General features: G+C 38.7%; 1 protein-coding gene across 1 annotated transcript in view; it reads left to right on the forward strand.

Annotated features, from left to right (window-relative positions):
* The window catches only part of LOC128694362 (uncharacterized peptidase C1-like protein F26E4.3), a 117,738-nt gene that overhangs the window by 52,381 nt on the left and 43,767 nt on the right, over positions 1-21,590 (forward strand). The window contains exons 3-5 of the mRNA XM_070093508.1: positions 6,316-6,379; positions 8,053-8,239; positions 19,944-20,110. Of these exons, the coding sequence (XP_069949609.1) occupies positions 6,316-6,379; positions 8,053-8,239; positions 19,944-20,110 (418 nt within the window). The remainder of the gene's footprint in view (positions 1-6,315; positions 6,380-8,052; positions 8,240-19,943; positions 20,111-21,590) is intronic.

Below are 21,590 nucleotides of genomic sequence, written 5' to 3' on the forward strand. Positions count from 1 at the left end.
AACTACCCAAAGTCCTAGCCTCAATAACCCAACTAGGTAGACTGTTCCACTCATCAACTACCCTATTTCCAAACCAATACTTTCCTATGTCCTTTCTAAATCTAAACTTATCTAATTTAAATCCATTACTGCGGGTTCTCTCTTGGAGAGACATCCTCAAGACCTTATTAATATCCCCTTTATTAATACCTATCTTCCACTTATACACTTCGATCAGGTCTCCCCTCATTCTTCGTCTAACAAGTGAATGTAACTTAAGAGTCTTCAATCTTTCTTCATAAGGAAGATTTCTGATGCTATGTATTAATTTAGTCATCCTACGCTGAATGTTTTCTAACGAATTTATGTCCATTTTGTAATACGGAGACCAGAACTGAGCTGCATAATCAAGGTGAGGCCTTACTAATGATGTATAAAGCTGCAGTATGACCTCTGGACTTCTGTTGCTTACACTTCTTGATATAAATCCCAGTAATCTATTTGCCTTATTACGTACGCTTAGGCATTGCTGTCTTGGTTTAAGGTTGCTGCTCACCATAACCCCCAAGTCCTTTTCGCAATCTGTATGGCTAAGTTCTACATCATTTAATTTATAAGTACTAGGGTTATGGGCACTCCCAAGCTTCAGAACCTTGCACTTATCTACATTGAACTGCATCTGCCACTTTTCTGACCAAGAATAGAGTTTGTTTAAGTCCTCCTGAAGTTCCCTAACATCTACGTTTGAATCAATTATCCTACCTATCTTTGTGTCATCGGCGAATTTGCTCATATCACTAGTAATTCCCTCATCAAGATCATTGATATATATTATAAACAACAACGGGCCCAAGACTGATCCCTGTGGAACGCCACTTGTTACAGATCCCCACTCGGATTTAACCCCATTTATGGACACTCTCTGCTTCCTGTCAGTGAGCCATGACTCGATCCACGAGAGCACTTTTCCCCCAATGCCATGGGCTGCCACTTTCTTTAACAGTCTATGGTGCGGAACTCTATCAAAAGCCTTACTAAAATCTAAGTAAATAATATCAAATTCTTTATTGTGGTCAACAGCCTCAAAAGCTTTACTGAAGAAAGTTAATAAATTAGTTAGACAAGACCGGCCTCTTGTGAATCCATGCTGAGTATCATTAATCAAGCTATGCTTATCGAGATGGCTTCTTATAATCTCAGCTATAATTGACTCTAGTAATTTGCCTACAATTGAGGTCAGGCTTATTGGGCGGTAATTTGACGGTAACGACTTGTCCCCTGTTTTAAAAATAGGAGTTACATTAGCCATCTTCCACATATCAGACACTACACCTGTTTGAAGAGATAAATTAAAAATATTAGTTAATGGTTCACAGAGTTCCATTTTGCATTCCTTAAGAACCCTTGAAAAAACCTCATCAGGACCCGGCGACTTATTTTGCTTCAGTCTGTCTATCTGCCTCACAACCATCTCACTAGTGACTGTGATGTTACATAATTTATCTTCTTCTAGCCCACTGTAAAAATTAATTACTGGAATATTGTTAGTGTCTTCCTGTGTAAAAACTGAGAGAAAATAATTATTTAAAATCAAGCACATTTCATTCTCATTGTCAGTAAGGTGCCCATAGTTATTTTTAAGGGGACCTATCTTATCTCTAACTTTTGTTCTATAGACCTGGAAAAAACTTTTTGGGTTAGTTTTAGAATCCCTAGCAACTTTAATTTCATAGTCCCTTTTAGCTTTTCTTATCCCCTTTTTAATATATATATATATATATATGCAAAACAACCACTCTGAAAAAATAGAGAAATTCCAAGCGCTTTCGGGACTACTCACATTATCAAGGAACATAGTTCCTTGATAATGTGAGTAGTCACGAAAGCGCTTGGAATTTCTCTATTTTTTCAGAGTGGTTGTTTTGCATATTCTGAAATCACCTGTTTACTGTGATCTTATTGCATATATATATATATATATATATATATATATATATATATATATATATATATATATATATATATATTTCAACAAGTCGGCCGTCTCCCACCGAGGCAGGGTGACCCAAAAAAGAAAGAAAATACTTTCATCATCATTCAACACTTTCACCACACTCGCACATTATCACTGTTTTTGCAGAGGTGCTCAGAATACAACAGTTTAGAAGCATATACGTATAAAGATACACAACTGCCAATATCTCAAACCCCTCCTTTAAAGTGCAGGCATTATACTTCCCATTTCCAGGGCTCAAGTCCGACTATATGAAAATAATCGGTTTCCCTGAATCCCTTCACTAAATATTACCCTGCTCACACTCCAACAGATCGTCAGGTCCCAAGTATCATTCGTCTCCATTCACTCCTATCTAACATGCTCATGCACGCTTGCTGGAAGTCCAAGCCCCTCGCCCACAAAACTTCCTTTACCCCCTCTTTCCAACCCTTTCGAGGACGACCCCTACCCCTCCTTCCTTCCCCTATAGATTTATATGCTTTCCATGTCATTCTACTTTGATCAATTCTCTCTAAATGACCAAACCACCTCAACAACCCCTCTTCTGTCCTCTGACTAATGCTTTTATTAACTCCACACCTTCTCCTAATTTTCACACTCCGAATTTTCTGCATAATATTTATACCACACATTGCCCTTATACAGGACATCTCCACTGCCTCCAACCGTCTCCTCGCTGCTGCATTTACCACCCAAGCTTCACATCCATATAAGAGTGTTGGTACTACTATACTTTCATACATTCCCTTCTTTGCCTCCATAGATAACGTTTTTTGACTCCACATATACCTCAACGCACCACTCACCTTTCTTCCCTCATCAATTCTATGATTAACCTCATCCTTCATAAATCCATCCGCCGACACGTCAACTCCCAAGTATCTGAAAACATTCACTTCTTCCATTCTCCTCCTCCCCAATTTGATATCCAAATTTTCTTTATCTAAATCATTTGATGCCCTCATCACCTTACTCTTTTCTATGTTCACTTTCAACTTTCTACCTTTACACACATTTTCAAACTCATCCACTAACCTTTGCAATTTTTCTTTAGAATCTTCCATAAGCACAGTATCATCAGCAAAAAGTAACTGTGTCAATTCCCATTTTGAATTTGATTCCCCATAATTTAACTCCACCCCTCTCCCGAACACCCTAGCATTTACTTCTTTTACAACCCCATCTATAAATATATTAAACAACCATGGTGACATTACACATCACTGTCTAAGACCTACTTTTACCGGGAAGTATTTTCCCTCTCTTCTACACACCCTAACCTGAGCCTCACGATCCTCATAAAAACTCTTTACAGCATTTAGTAACTTACCACCTATTCCATATACTTGCAACATCTGCCACATTGCTCCTCTATCCACTCTATCACATGCCTTTTCTAAATCCATAAATGCAATAAAAACTTCCCTACCTTTATCTAAATACTGTTCACATATATGCTTCAATGTAAACACTTGATCTACACATCCCCTACCCACTCTGAAGCCTCCCTGCTCATCTGCAATCCTACATTCTGTTTTACCTCTAATTCTTTCAATTATAACCCTACCGTATACTTTTCCTGGTATACTCAGTAAACTTATTCCTCTATAATTTTTACAATCTCTTTTGTCCCCTTTCCCTTTATATAAAGGGACTATACACGCTCTCCGCCAATCCCTAGGTACCTTCCCCTCTTTCATACATTTATTAAACAAAAGTACCAACCACTCCAACACTATATCCCCCCCTGCTTTTAACATTTCTGTCATGATCCCATCAGTTCCAGCTGCTTTACCCCCTTTCATTCTACGTAATGCCTCACGTACCTCCACCACACTTACATTCTGCTCTTCTTCACTCCTGAAAGATGGTATACCTCCCTGGCCAGTGCATGAAATTACCGCCTCCCTTTCTTCCTCAACATTTAAAAGTTCCTCAAAATATTCTCGCCATCTACCTAATACCTCCCTCTCCCCATCTACTAACTCCCCTACTCTGTTTTTAACTGACAAATCCATATTTTCCCTAGGCTTTCTTAACTTGTTTAACTCACTCCAAATTTTTTTCTTATTTTCATTAAAATTTCTTGACAGCGCCTCTCCCACTCTATCATCCGCTCTCCTTTTGCACTCTCTCACCACTCTCTTCACCTTTCTTTTACTCTCCATATACTCTGCTCTTCTTATAATACTTCTGCTTTGTAAAAACCTCTCATAAGCTACCTTTTTCTCTTTTATCACACCCTTTACTTCATCATTCCACCAGTCACTCCTCTTTCCTCCTGCCCCCACCCTCCTATAACCACAAATTTCTGCCCCACATTCTAATACTTCATTTTTAAAACTATTCCAACCCTCTTCAACCCCCCCACTACTCATCTTTGCACTAGCCCACCTTTCTGCCAATAGTCGCTTATATCTCACCCGAACTTCCTCCTCCCTTAGTTTATACACTTTCACCTCCCTCTTACTTGTTGTTGCCACCTCCCTCTTTTCCCATCTACCTCTTACTCTAACTGTAGCTACAACTAAATAATGATCCGATATATCAGTTGCCCCTCTATAAACATGTACATCCTGGAGCCTACCCATCAACCTTTTATCCACCAATACATAATCTAACAAACTACTTTCATTACGTGCTACATCATACCTTGTATATTTATTTATCCTCTTTTTCATAAAATATGTATTACTTATTACCAAATTTCTTTCTACACTTAGCTCAATTAAAGGCTCCCCATTTACATTTACCCCTGGCACCCCAAATTTACCTACTACTCCCTCCATAACATTTTTACCCACTTTAGCATTGAAATCCCCAACCACCATTACTGTCACACTTGATTCAAAACTCCCCACGCATTCACTCAACATTTCCCAGAATCTCTCTCTCTCCTCTACACTTCTCTCTTCTCCAGGTGCATACGCACTTACTATAACCCACTTTTCACATCCAATCTTTATTTTACTCCACATAATCCTTGAATTTATACATTTGTAGTCCCTCTTTTCCTGCCATAGCTTATCCTTCAACATTATTGCTACTCCTTCTTTAGCTCTAACTCTATTTGAAACCCCTGACCTAATCCCATTTATTCCTCTCCACTGAAACTCTCCCACCCCCTTCAGCTTTGTTTCACTTAAAGCCAGGACATCCAGCTTCTTCTCATTCATAACATCCACAATCATCTCTTTCTTATCATTTGTACAACATCCACGCACATTCAGACTTCCCACTTTGACAATTTTCTTCTTCTTATTCTTTTTAGTAATCTTTACAGGAAAAGGGGTTACTAGCCCATTGTTCTCAGCATTTTAGTTGACTTTTACAACACGCATAGCTTACGGAGGAAAGATTCTTATTCCACTTCCCCATGGATATAAAAGGAAAAGTAATAAGACCAAGAACTAATAAGATAAAATCAAAGAAAACTCCGATGAGTGTGTATAAATAAACGTGTACATGTATGTGTAGTGTGACCTAAGTGTAAGTAGAAGTAGCAAGACGTACATGTAATCTTGCATATTTATGAGACAGACAAAAGACACCAGCAATCCTACCATCATGTAAAACAATTACAGACTTTCGTTTTACACTCACTTGGCAGGACGGTAGTACCTCCCTGGGTGGTTGCTGTCTACCAACCTACTACCTATAACCAACCTACATATATATATATATATATATATTATATATGTATATATATATATATATATATATATATATATATATATATATATATATATATATATATATATATATATTTATATATATATATATATATATATATATATATATATATATATATATATATATATATATATATTTATATATATGCAAGACAAGCCACGGGGGTGGTGAAAATCTTTAGCTCAAGTACTTTCACATTTCTCAGTGCGTCATCAGGAGCTGTGTAATGTTGCAATGGAGCAACCAAAGCAGGGAGGTCTCAGAGTAGCGTAGGTGTCACCGTCCATGGTTACCCTTAGATCCGTGGCCGGTGACACCTACGCTACTCTGAGACCTCTCTCCCTGCTTTGGTTGCTCCCTTGCAACATTGCACAGCTCCTGATGACGCACTGAGAAATGTGAAAGTACTTGAGCTAAAGATTTCCACCCCTCCCGTGGCTTGTCCTGCAAATATATATACTAAATTTCTTTATATATTTTACTTTGCTTTATTAATAATATAAATTAATTTATTAATAAATTATTTTCTCTCACTTGAGTTATTATCATTATTATTATTATTACCGATGAGTCAGTATTGTATTTACTCTGCTGTATTAAGTTTAATATTGACTTCAACATTACAGTGTGTGAGAAGGATGGTGTGAGACTGTTGTTCGGCACCTCGTATAAGTTCAACTGTAACACTTGGTACGTTGTAGTGGCACCAACACTGCCATCACTGGCACTCTCAACACCTTACACTCAGCAACACTGCCATCACTGGCACTCTCAATACCTTACACTCAGCAACACTGCCATCACTGGCACTCTCAACATCTTACACTCACCAACACTGCCATCACTGGCACTCTCAACACCTTACACTCAGCAACACTGCCATCACTGGCACTCTCAATACCTTACACTCAGCATCACTGCCATCACTGGCACTCTCAACATCTTACACTCACCAACACTGCCATCACTGGCACTCTCAACACCTTACACTCAGCAACACTGCCATCACTGGCACTCTCAACATCTTACACTCACCAACACTGCCATCACTGGCACTCTCAACATCTTACACTCACCAACACTGCCATCACTGGCACTCTCAACACCTTACACTCAGCAACACTGCCATCACTGGCACTCTCAATACCTTACACTCAGCAACACTGCCATCACTGGCACTCTCAACATCTTACACTCACCAACACTGCCATCACTGGCACTCTCAACACCTTACACTCAGCAACACTGCCATCACTGGCACTCTCAACACCTTACACTCACCAACACTGCCATCACTGGCACTCTCAGCACCTTACACTCACCAACACTGCCATCACTGGCACTCTCAACACCTGACACTCACCAACACTGCCATCACTGGCACTCTCAACACCTTACACTCAGCAACACTGCCATCACTGGCACTCTCAGTACCTTACACTCAGCAACACTGCCATCACTGGCACTCTCAGCACCTTACACTCAGCAACACTGCCATCACTGGCACTCTCAATACCTTACACTCAGCAACACTGCCATCACTGGCACTCTCAACACCTTACACTCAGCAACACTGCCATCACTGGCACTCTCAACATCTTACACTCAGCAACACTGCCATCACTGGCACTCTCAATACCTTACACTCACCAACACTGCCATCACTGGCACTCTCAACACCTGGCACTCAGCTGTACCTCTTGCTGTAATTTTTCCAAGAACTGACAGTTTTTCACCTGATTTCTGAATAATATTTAAAAATTTCTCATTGAATGAATCAATTTCTTAAATATTTCTCTAAGTATAACTATATCGTTTTAAATTTCTCGAGTAGTTATTCAGTTTTTTGTATTTCTCTGAAAAAGTGGATTTTTTTTCTGAAAGAACTTACTTGTTTTAATATTTCTCAAAAAATTAGCTGGTTGATAAAAACCTATTGACTAGTCAGTAGGTGATTAAGGCCATGTTACCTATTTCCATATAGTCAGTCTAATTTTAATAGCTAAAATAGGTGTACTGTGTGTACCTTATGATAGGCTTGCACCTACAGGTGTAAATAATCTATTTTAGAGCAATTTGAGATTGTGTTGTTATATTCGTCAGGAGAGAAGTGTCTCCGGACACGGTCTTAATGGTATGGATGACGTATTAAGTACATGGGTTAGGTAAGATTGGTCAGGAAATAGGACAAGTGTTTCCTGACGCTGGTCTTACTCGATGACCCGCTACTGGAGTTTTTGGTGGTCATCTGGCCGAAGCCTTCTAATGGGTTACCCCTCCCCCCCCTTCCCTCTTAAATCTAATAAACCAGCCAGCTTAACTGAATAATGAAGGTAAATAATGGATATTTTCCTGTGTTGTAGCTGGTGTGAGAAGGGAGGACTTGTGTGTGAGGAGGACCAGTGTATGGTGGATGAAGACGTCATAGAGGAAGTTAATTTTCGACTCCGTCAGTACGGCTGGAGGGCCACCAACTACTCCAGCTTCTGGGGCAGGAAAACCAAGGACGGTCTGCTACTTAGAACTGGTACCCTCTACCCTCAGGACCTGGTGAGTTACACACACACACACACACACACACATGATCCATTCATAGCTTTATGAAGAGGTATGATAAAGCTCATGGTGCAGGGAAAGTGACCCAGTAGCGGCCAGTGAAGAGGCGGGGCCAAGAGTTATGACTCGACCCCCTGCAACCACAACTAGGTGAGTACATCTAGGTGAGTACATCTACATAAGTATACACACACACACACACACACAAGGGACCAGAGCTATGAATCGACCCATGCAAAACCAATTAGGTAAACACACACATACACACTTAAATTAATATCTCTATTATGCACGTGACAACCATGGTTTGGGTGGTAGTCAGGAGACTACCGAGGTAAATAATGGATCCAGTAACTGGGCCCCAAAGTTTTGACAGCTAAGATACTGTGCTGAGGAATTATTTATAAATTAATGACCACTTAAGTTTCCTCCCGGAATTGTGAGATTACTTGTGAATTGTTCCTGTGGAAAATTGCATTTATCTGAATGTATCATTATGTACATAACAGTAAATGAACAAAGATAATTATTATTTATCAGTTAGACAAGTAGGAATTTGGGACACCAAGGTCGCAAAAAATGTCCCCCTTCGATACCTACCACTGTCATATCCACAAGTTGCTCTGGACCTATTAATTACAAATGAAATATACATCACCAGGAATTCTGGTAAATATATAAATTTGTGGACTGTATATTAAAAATAATAAATGATTATATATATACACATATACATAACAGAAGGAAAATATATCTTAATATCACTCGCCAATTTGACTGGAGATTAATGTGTCATGTACATGACCTATCCCCCCTTTTGCCTACATTTATGAAAAATTTACTGGCCAGAATTTAAACATAAATTAGACAGCTTATCTGAGGTTGGTGGAGTTGTCCTGTCCTGTCACCTGATACTCAAGTTATGCAGGAATGCACATCCAACAATTTCGGCTCCTATTTGAGAGGTGTCAGCCCAATTTTAACCTCTAGAGCACGAAAAATTCTTCCCATTACTAATGTCTGTTACTCTCAATCCAAACAAACAATGGCAAGTCTCCTTCTGCGCAGGCGCAGCTTCCCATTTTCGATAACAATTTTTATTAAATACAATATAGGCCATCTATTTACCTATAAATTACCGTATTTCTGGAAAATATATACAGTATTTTCCACACTGCGGCCGGCCAGAGTTCGTTGCTAAACGACTCAAATTACTCCTTCCTTTAGGAGACGATTCCAGCCGGTTCTGGCTTGAGTGGCTGTTCTCCTAGTAGGTCTTTCTACGATTTCATCTTCTGGCATCACTTGGTCAGCGTTATCTTCCATATCATTCGTGTCACTTTCCCTCAGATTTTCATTTACGTTTGATTGAGCACCTAATTCCAAGGGAATCAATTTATTAATTGTGCGTAAACTTTCCTGGCCATGACACAACACTTTGACATTCCTGACAACACCTTGTGCATCTGGGTACAATGTCAATACTTTGCCCAGAGGCCACAATGTTCGATGTTGTTCAGTATCAATCAACATAATGTCACCTGGTTGAATGTTCTGTCGATTTACTGCCTCTGTTGCACCATAAAAGTGTTCACGTAGTGTAAGAAGATATTCCTTACGCCACACATTAGACCAATGATCAATTACTTTATTTAACATTTTAAATTTATCACACAACACTGCCGCATCATTGTAATCTTCATCACTTTCTTCCAGATTATCTCTATAGACAGGGGCAGCTTCCAATTTCCTTCCACATATTAGGTGAGAAGGTGTTAATACATCTGCATCAGGTGTATCACTCATGTACGAGAGAGGCCTATTATTTATACGATTCTCTGCCTCCACTAACACTGCACGGAATTCTTCCAAATTAATTCTCTTCCGGTGTAGTACTTTACGGAGACACCTCTTCACTGTGCCTATCAGTCTTTCGTACAGCCCCCCCTGCCAAGGGGCTCTAGGAGTAATAAATTTCCAGGTACACCCTCGCTGGGTTAACAGAGATTGAACATCGTTACTATTATTTAATTCTATCAAGTGTTGAGCACCTGCTACAAAATTTGTGGCATTATCCGAAATCATCAATCTCGGACAGGATCTCCTAGCTGCAAATTTTCGAAACAGCTGTATAAACTGTTCTGCAGACAAGTCCTGTGCCACTTCTAAATGAACTGCCCTAGTAGCAGTACAGGTGAACAAACAAACATACACTTTCAGTGGAACACCATCTGAAGTACCTGTTAAAATTATTGGACCACTATAGTCTACACCTGTTACATCAAATGGTTTCACTAATTGTACACGCTCCTTTGGCAATGGTGGAGGACCTGGGTACATATAGGATCTGGCATCCACACGGCGACATATTACACAAGATTTAATCACCCTTTTTACACTTTGCCGTCCTTGTGGAATCCAGAAAGTTTCCCTAATACAATTTAAGGTATCTTGTACCCCACCATGCATTACATTTTTATGGGCATTTAGAACAATTAAATTTGTTAGATGATGAGTTTTGGGCAGTAAGATAGGGTGTTTAGCATAATCACCCAATTCAGCATTTTGTAACCTACCTCTGCACCTAATTACATTGTTCTCTAAATACAGCCCCAATTTCTCTATTATGGAACCTTTCACAATTTTTCTTTCCATCATCAATTTAATCTCATTTCCATAGATTTCCTCCTGTACCCTCTTTATTCAATATTCAAGAGGATGTGAAAACTTATATGAAATATTCATCTTGTTTAGAAATTTAAACACCAACTTAGTTACATTGATTAGTTTAGGTAAAGAAGAATACCTATTTATATCAATGGCTAATGAAGGACAAACTATTGGAGCAGTGGTCACAGTAATTTCAACAGGAGCAATATACGTCTTTTGTACAGGCCAATTAACTTTATTTACCAACCAGTTCGGTCCTTTAAACCATGATACAGCATTTACAAATTTAGCATAAGGTGAACCCTGAGACAAGAAATCAGCTGGATTCTCCTCACCAGGTATATGATTAAATGTTAACATATGCTGACCCAAACTATTATACTTCTCTTGCATCTGATTAATTTCAGCGACTCTGTTTTGTACGTACACAATTTTACTGTTTCCATTACAAATCCATTGTCAGGATACCTCATTATCAGACCAAATTACAGTGTCGATAATATTTATCTCCTGCAACTTATTTCTTATATAATTAGCTAATTTGACACCTACATAAATGGTTGTTAATTCCAACTGAGGAACCTGGAAGGTACGTGATTTAATTGGGAGACACTTTAGCCTTAGACATAACAAGAGAAATAACACTATTACATTGAAGGTAAGCAACTGCTCCATATGCCAATTTTGAAGCATCACAAAAAATGTGGAGTACATTTTTCCCATTTGGATTGGCCACCTGGCGTGGGAACTCCAACATTGGAATTTTTTCATAATCACCAATTAATTCATCCCACCTGTTAATGAATTCCTCAGGTAGAATTTCATCCCAAGCACATTTAAGTTTCCATGCTTCCTGTATTAATAATTTCCCTCTTATAGTAAGGGGTGACACTAAACCTAGTGGATCAAAACATTTGGAAACTTCAGCAAGCAAAACTCTCTTAGTTAATTTATTGGGCATACTGTAATTATTAGGTTTTAACATTAACAAATCTCTCTCAGTATCCCAAGTTAAACCCAATACATTACTACATTTTGGCACTTCATCTCCAGGGTAATCTTTACTTATTTTGTCCTTTAATTTGGACGAATTACTATTCCATTCCCTCAGAGGCATATTTGCACTTTGCATTATTTTATTAGCCTCTCCATAAGTCATTAACAGTTCCTCTTCAGTTGACGTCACACCCAGGAAATTGTCCACATAAAATTGTTTGCTCATTACTTTACTCAATGGACTTCCCGTACATTTAAGGTGTGCATTTATCGTCGCTTGAAGTAGGAACGGACTGGATGTAGCACCAAATAATACGCTCCTAAAGCGAAAGGTTTTCAGAGGGCTAAGTGGGTCACTAGGATTCTCAGGCCATAAGAAGCGGGTACAATCCCGGTCAGCCTCTTGTAAACCCACTCTTAGGAAAGCTTTACTTATGTCAGCCGTAAAGGCATAATTCTTTACTCTGAAATTTAATAAGATATCTCCTAATTTTTCTGTCAACGACGGACCTGTCATCAAACAGTCATTTAAACTAGGTACAGTTTTGTTACTCCTGGCACTACAATTAAACACAATCCTCAAGGAGGGGTCTTAGAATCTTTCTTCACTCCGTGATGTGGCAAATAGTGACCATAAATTTTGGCTTGCTCAGGAGGTACCTCTTCTATAAATTTATTAATTAATTGTTCAGCAATTATATCATTATAGGCAGTTAACAATTCTGGTGTCTTACTCAGTTCGCGGAGCTGACCCTTTAACTGTCCATATGCCATTCTGTAATTAGTGGGCAATTCTGGATGGTTCAGTCTCCACGGAAGTAGCACCCAGTATTGTCCAGATTCAAATTTTACATCTCTCAGGTATTGATCCTGAGTAAAAGAATCGTCTGGACTTTCTTCATTTATATTTATTCCAATGCTGTCTAATTCCCACAATTTATGCACTGGCTCAACACCATCCTCTATGGAAGAATTATACTGGGGTACGATTTCATGAGTAAGACACACAGTTATGGTATTTGTAGTTTCCTCTAGTCATGAATTATTATTACGAGGAATCCTACCATACATTACATGGCCTCCTGCAGTCTTCAAAAGGGTGACACCACATTTCTTTACCATACCCTTTACAAAGGAGGCATAATAGTCACTACCTATCAAAATATTTATTGGGCCTACAGAATCATCACTTACACCAGAAGGTGCTAAATTTACATTATGTGAAAGTCTTTCTGTAGCTTTACTAAGCCCTACTGTAGATATTTTCTCTGGGAGTCTATCTACAATTACTGCATTAACACGTTTTTTCTCATTGCCCAACCTGACAGTTACATAAACAGTGTCATACAATTGAGACCTTTTATCCGAGAGAAAACCAGATAATTTTAAAGTTGTGGGATCTCCCATCTGTACTTTCATACCATCAAGACATTTACGTTTTATGAAAGTACGCTGGGATCCCTGGTCCAATAATGCATTTACATTTTTTGATTTATGCCTTTTATCATCAATTTTTACCTGTAACACAGGTAAGGCTACTTCAGCAAAACCATCATTATTAACATTAGCAGCAATTTTTACATTAGCTACTGTTGTGTCAGGATTGTCAACATTATCATTATTATCAACATTATCATATAGACCTTTACACATGACTATATGGTGTCTTCCTTTGTGACATTGATAACAGTTGTTTAATTTAGCATGACAATCCTTTACATTGTGATTACCTAAACACCTGATACATCTGTCAAGTTCCTCCAATCTTTCAACTTTATCATTCCATGAATTGTATGCATTGCAATTCTTAGAAAAATGAGTACCCTTGCAGAAAAGACAATCTCTCTTTTCTTTGACTGGTTTCTTATTAACTGGGCTACTCTTAGGAGGGTACTTATTCTTCTTACCTTGTGGAGAATCATTATTTCTGATTCCTGCTACTTGATATGCACCTATGCAACTCTTTTTAAGAAATGAATTTTGATTATTACCATTGTGGATAATTTTTCCCTTTGTGAAACTTGACAGATACCTCAGAGTTATTATGTGTTGCATCTTTAAAATGAGTTAGTTGGCTGGTCTGCAACTGCACAATTAATTCTTGTAGACCTAGTCTTATTTCCTCCAGTCCAAAATAACCCTTGTGATATTTGTTCGAGATCATTCAATTGTTTTATAGTTTAATTTATTCTGTACTATGGCACTCAATAACCAATCTGATTCCTTCAGATTATATTTATTACTTAAAGTTTTGAGAGTGCTCTCCAGTTTAACTCTAAACTGCTGTAAACCTTTGTAAGTGTGATCTGGAGATTTTAAACTAACAATGATATTCACTAGATCCAACCTACTTTGTTCTATATTACCATAAGTGACTATCAACAAGTCAACTGCTTCCTTGTAAGAGTCATCTACATTAGGAAAGGCTTGTATGAGTATGTGAGCATCTCCTCTCACCTGTCCTTTGAGGTAAAATAATTTAGTTACACAGGCTAGATCACTCCTGTCATGCACAGCTGCTTTAAAAATTTACCAAAACTCCTCCCAGTTTTCTCCAGGATTAAATACAGGTAAACATAATTCTGGGAGTTTTGGCAAAGACATCTTATTTGTTGGAGCAGACTGATTAACTGCCTGGTTTACACATTTTAATTTATTCAAGGCCTGACTTTCAAGAATCTTTTCCTCTAATTCATAATACTGATTAATCATGAGATCTACTTCAGTCTCATCTACACAGTTTACTAACAAATCTCCTTCATATTTGTTGTAATATAATTTGTATGAATCATATCTATTCCCCAAAGGATCTAAATACAATTTTAAATAATCAGTATTCACAGTTTCTTGATTCATTAATTCCAAGCACTTATTATATGCCTTGGTTACATGACCCTTTCTAGCCTGCAGTGATGCTTTCTTTGCTCTATATTCCATGTTTGTCTTCTACATTAATTTCCACATTTTCAGCCATGATGCAATGTATTAAATTCAACTTAATTAATAACACTGATTATGTACTAAATTATGCACTTTATAAAGGTAAATAGTACAACTTACCTTTGAATAAATCCTAGCTACTTGAGCTCTGCAATTACATGTAAGAAAATAATATAAACTTCAAATGTACATTAATACAAACCTTTAGCGAGACTCGGCTTATCAAAATTAATATTATAAAAATTAACATAAATCCTTGCCAGAATTTGGCATAGCAAAATTAATATTATACACAATAAAATCTTTAGCCACACTTGTCTTATCAATTACACATACACTGATATAAATCTTGGCCAGAATTGTCTATCAAATTAATATTGTAATAATTATAATCCTCTACACATTAAGTAAATTTGTGAACTTAACATCCACCTCCTTCTGTCATTTCACATATAATTATTAATTAACTAATTAATGACTTCACTAATTACCTCCGGTTTAAGAAGGACCAACGGGCAAATTAAATGTGGAAAATTACATTTATCTGAATGTATCATTATGTACATAACAGTAAATGAACAAAGATAATTATTATTTATCAGTTAGACAAGTAGGAATTTGGGACACCAAGGTCGCAAAAAATGTCCCCCTTCGATACCTACCACTGTCATATCCACAAGTTGCTCTGGACCTATTAATTACAAATGAAATATACATCACCAGGAATTCTGGTAAATATGTAAATTTGTGGACAGTATATTAAAAATAATAAATGATTATATATATATAGATATATATATATATATATATATATATATATATATATATATATATATATATATATATATATATATATATATATATATATATATATATATATATATATATATATATATATATATTTTTTTTTTTTTTTTTTTTTTTTTTTTTTTTCAACAAGTCGGCCGTCTCCCACCGAGGCAGGGTGACCCAAAAAAGAAAGAAAATCCCCAAAAAGAAAATACTTTCATCATTATTCAACACTTTCACCACACTCGCACATTATCACTGTTTTTGCAGAGGTGCTCAGAATACAAAAGTCTAGAAGCATACACATATAAAGATACACAACATATCCCTCCAAACTGCCAATATATATATATATATATATATATATATATATATATATATATATATATATATATATATATATATATATATATATATATATATATATATATATATATATATATATATATATATATATATGAGAGAGCCACAAAATTTGATTAACACAAGCCTATCCGATGTTATCCTGACGCCAAATGACTTCGAACAGGCGATAAATGACATGCCCATGCACTCTGCCCCAGGGCCAGACTCATGGAACTCTGTGTTCATCAAGAACTGCAAGAAGCCCCTATCACGAGCCTTTTTCCATCCTATGGAGAGGGAGCATGGACACGGGGGTCGTCCCACAGTTACTAAAAACAACAGACATAGCCCCACTCCACAAAGGGGGCAGTAAAGCAACAGCAAAGAACTACAGACCAATAGCACTAACATCCCATATCATAAAAATCTTTGAAAGGGTCCTAAGAAGCAAGATCACCACCCATCTAGAAACCCATCAGTTACACAACCCAGGGCAACATGGGTTTAGAACAGGTCGCTCCTGTCTGTCTCAACTATTGGATCACTACGACAAGGTCCTAAATGCACTAGAAGACAAAAAGAATGCAGATGTAATATATACAGACTTTGCAAAAGCCTTCGACAAGTGTGACCATGGCGTAATAGCGCACAAAATGCGTGCTAAAGGAATAACAGGAAAAGTCGGTCGATGGATCTATAATTTCCTCACTAACAGAACACAGAGAGTAGTCGTCAACAGAGTAAAGTCCGAGGCAGCTACGGTGAAAAGCTCTGTTCCACAAGGCACAGTACTCGCTCCCATCTTGTTCCTCATCCTCATATCCGACATAGACAAGGATGTCAGCCACAGCACCGTGTCTTCCTTTGCAGATGACACCCGAATCTGCATGACAGTGTCTTCCAGTGCAGACACTGCAAAGCTCCAGGAGGACATCAACCAAATCTTTCAGTGGGCTGCAGAAAACAATATGAAGTTCAACGATGAGAAATTTCAATTACTCAGATATGGTAAACATGAGGAAATTAAATTTTCATCAGAGTACAAAACAAATTCTGGCCACAAAATAGAGCGAAACACCAACGTCAAAGACCTGGGAGTGATCATGTCGGAGGATCTCACCTTCAAGGACCATAACATTGTATCAATCGCATCTGCTAGAAAAATGACAGGATGGATAATGAGAACCTTCAAAACTAGGGAGGCCAAGCCCATGATGACACTCTTCAGGTCACTTGTTCTATCCAGGCTGGAATATTGCTGCACACTAACAGCACCTTTCAAGGCAGGTGAAATTGCCGACCTAGAAAATGTACAGAGAACTTTCACGGCGCGCATAACGGAGATAAAACACCTCAATTACTGGGAGCGCTTGAGGTTCCTGAACCTGTATTCCCTGGAACGCAGGAGGGAGAGATACATGATTATATACACCTGGAAAATCCTAGAGGGACTAGTACCGAACTTGCACACGAAAATCACTCACTACGAAAGCAAAAGACTTGGCAGACGATGCAACATCCCCCCAATGAAAAGTAGGGGTGTCACTAGCACGTTAAGAGACCATACAATAAGTGTCAGGGGCCCGAGACTGTTCAACTGCCTCCCACCACACATAAGGGGGATTACCAACAGACCCCTGGCAGTCTTCAAGCTGGCACTGGACAAGCACCTAAAGTCAGTTCCTGATCAGCCGGGCTGTGGCTCATACGTTGGTTTGCGTGCAGCCAGCAGCAACAGCCTGGTTGATCAGGCTCTGATCCACCAGGAGGCCTGGTCACAGACCGGGCCGCGGGGGCGTTGACCCCCGGAACTCTCTCCAGGTAAACTCCAGGTAATATACATAACAGAAGGAAAATATATCTTAATATCACTCACCAATTTGACTGGAGATTAATGTGTCATGTATATGACCTATCCCCCCTTTTGCCTACATTTATGAAAAATTTACTGGCCAGAATTTAAACATAAATTAGACAGCTTATCTGAGGTTGGTGGAGTTGTCCTGTCCTGTCGCCTGATACTCAAGTTATGCAGGAATGCACATCCAACAATTTCGGCTTCTATTTGAGAGGTGTCAGCCCAATTTTAACCTCTAGAGCACGAAAAATTCTTCCCATTACTAATGTCTGTTACTCTCAATCCAAACAAACAATGGCAAGTCTCCTTCTGCGCAGGCGCAGCTTCCAATTTTCGATAACAATTTTTATTAAATACAATATAGGCCATCTATTTACCTATAAATTACCGTATTTCTGGAAAATATATAGTATTTTCCACAGTTCCGCTCACAATATTGTGATTTTAATTTTACACAGTCAATTTATCCTGCAGTATGTTACGACTGTCTGTATTAATTATTGATTTATTGTTCTTCAAATGCTTTTGAAAATTTTCTATTTTGCAATATGATTTGTGCATTAACAATTTACTTTAATCACACAGAGAAGTGGATTGATATTGTATTTTTAGAAGCCTATTAGCCAGTATAACTATACAGATGCATCATGACGTAGCCTCTTGCTAGCTAATATTACTGTATTCTTGCTTACCATTACAACTCTGCAGCTGTTCTAGCTGGTGTTACCACGTGGATTTTTTCACTAATTTTTCTAAATTCAGCATGTGTAAATATGAATAATGTAATAATTGTATATTAAAATGTGATGCTGATTTGACCCTTCAAGATGACTCACGAAATCGTAATGACGCGACGGTCTGGAGTTTTGAGACTCTCTGACCGCGGGTTCAATCCCGGCCGGGGTATGGTTTGACCTTTCAAGAAATTTTGTGTGAAGGAGGGTGTGCGGCGGCCGCGGAGTGATACAGTGGGAGAGGACGCCATAGTGTTAGTAACATGTGAGCGCTGGTCTGTTAGTGGTGCAGAATAATCCAGTGTCATCGAGGCCATAATGGGGTGTTTTGACCCGAAATTGTAATAGGAACTCCCCTGGTTACAGACCGAGCAATGGAGGCATTGACCCCCAAAACCCTCTCCAGGTATACTTTCGAGGTTGGTAGATAAGACACATAGGCAACTTTATTCGGAATAAAGTTGCCTAAATGTTGCCTGTGTGTCTTATCTACCAACCTGTCGGTATTGTATACCATTTGATAATCATACTTTCGAAGTAAACTCTCCAAGTAAATGTCCCCTGCTGAAGAATAGGGACAAGAAATTTACTAAACCTCCATATTAAGGTAGTGATAGTTGAAATAATGAGAAGTCTCCATGGAGCACATCCATCATGCATCCAGTTTGTGTGCCATTACTCCTTTCATTTAGATTTCTTACTGGCCAGTAATTTTCTATATGTTAGGTAGGTGTTGTGGTGTGATGCAATTACAATATAGATGGTAATATAAATTTCTTAATTATCTAACTTTCGGTGTCAGAAAATTCTTACCCTGTGTGTATTAGTGTTCCCAATAATCCTTTCTGGAGATCATTTCCTTTAATTTTCATACAGTCCACACTATTTTATAATTTACCATTACTGGTATTAATGTTTAATATTGCAATTATTAACTTAATATCAGGTCAAGCTTTTTTGTGAGAGTAGTGAAGGAGTGGGCATCGAAGGAGTGACAGTTCTGTGACTAAGTTCAACTTACCTCACCCAAATTACTTGCTCGTAATAATTCATGTAATACCCTGTAAATCTCATGCAGGTAATTTTCACACTATATATTTCTCAGCAAATACCAAACCTACTGCTAGCCGCAACATACCACCGTATATATATTCCTACCTAGCATGAAGATAATTAAAATATGCTATTATAACATTCTGTTATTACTCCTAATTTAAATCTGCCCGATATGCTTTTCATAATTATGGACTTTCAATGTACATATTTAACACTTGACCAATATTTAGCAAAAAATGTATCTTCTTGGAAAGCAAACATTATTATTATTCTTGTTATAGTTATTATGTTGTCTCCTCTCACCCTACAGTCAACGGACTTACACCCGATCAAGCTAAGTCCAGACGTGTCGAGCATCCCACAAAAGTTTGACGCCCGTACTGAGCCCAGATGGCAGGGTCGTATAGGTGGTGTGGCTGACCAGGGCTGGTGTGGTGCCTCATGGGCATTCTCCACCATGGGAGTCATCCAGGACAGGTGAGTGACGGGTGACCAGGGCTGGTGTGGTGCCTCATGGGCATTCTCCACCCTGGGAGTCATCCAGGACAGGTGAGTGATGCCCTGTTCTTATTGGATTCTTCAGGGTAAAATCTCTCTCACACACACACACACACACACACACACACACACACACACACACACACACACACACACACACACACAATCAGTGAAGAGGCGCGGCCAGGAGCTATGACTCGACCCCTGCAACCACAAATAGGTGAGTACAAATAGGTGAGTACACACACACACACACACACACACACACACACACACACACACACACACACACACACATATATATATATATATATATATATATATATATATATATATATATATATATATATATATATATATATATTATTGTGCCCACGAACGAGTGGTATTGATCAATAACAACACTGCGACTAGCCAAGGAGCCGAACCCGTGCTGCTTTGGCCTGCCTCATGATGGGCGAAAACTCATGACGCCTTAATCCACTGGACTAAACAGCCCTTAAGAGTAGCGCATCCAGCGGAACTGGATGTTGTACTCGCTACCCAAGGACATACGTTTTCGCCCACCATGAGGCAGGCCAAAGCAGCACGGGTTCGTTTCCTTGGCTAGTTGCAGTGTTGTTATTTATTTATTTATTATCACACTGGCCGATTCCCACCAAGGCAGGGTGGCCCGAAAAAGAAAAACTTTCACCATCATTCACTCCATCACTGTCTTGCAGAAGGGTGCTTTACACTACAGTTTTTAAACTGCAACATTAACACCCCTCCTTCAGAGTGCAGGCACTGTACTTCCCATATCCAGGACTCAAGTCCGGCCTGCCGGTTTCCCTGAACCCCTTCATAAATGTTACTTTGCTCACACTCCAACAGCACGTCAAGTATTAAAAACCATTTGTCTCCATTCACTCCTATCAAACACGCTCAAGCATGCCTGCTGGAAGTCCAAGCCCCTCGCACACAAAACCTCCTTTACCCCCTCCCTCCAACCTTTCCTAGGCCGACCCCTACCCCGCCTTCCTTCCACTACAACCCTTCCTCAGCCCTCTGGACAGCAGTTTTGGTAATCCCGCACCTCCTCCTAACTTCCAAACTACGAATTCTCTGCATTATATTCACACCACACATTGCTCTCAGACATGACATCTCCACTGCCTCCAGCCTTCTCCTCGCTGCAACATTCATCACCCATGCTTCACACCCATATAAGAGCGTTGGTAAAACTATACTCTCATACATTCCCCTATTTGCCTCCAAGGACAAAGTTCTTTGTCTCCACAGACTCCTAAGTGCACCACTCACCCTTTTCCCCTCATCAATTCTATGATTCACCTCATCTTTCATAGACCCATCCGCTGACACGTCGACTCCCAAATATCTGAATACATTCACCTCCTCCATACTCTCTCCCTCCAATCTGATATCCAATCTTTCATCACCTAATCTTTTTGTTATACAT

This window comes from Cherax quadricarinatus, chromosome 43, assembly GCF_038502225.1.
Source record: "Cherax quadricarinatus isolate ZL_2023a chromosome 43, ASM3850222v1, whole genome shotgun sequence".
Classification (NCBI taxonomy): domain Eukaryota; kingdom Metazoa; phylum Arthropoda; class Malacostraca; order Decapoda; family Parastacidae; genus Cherax; species Cherax quadricarinatus.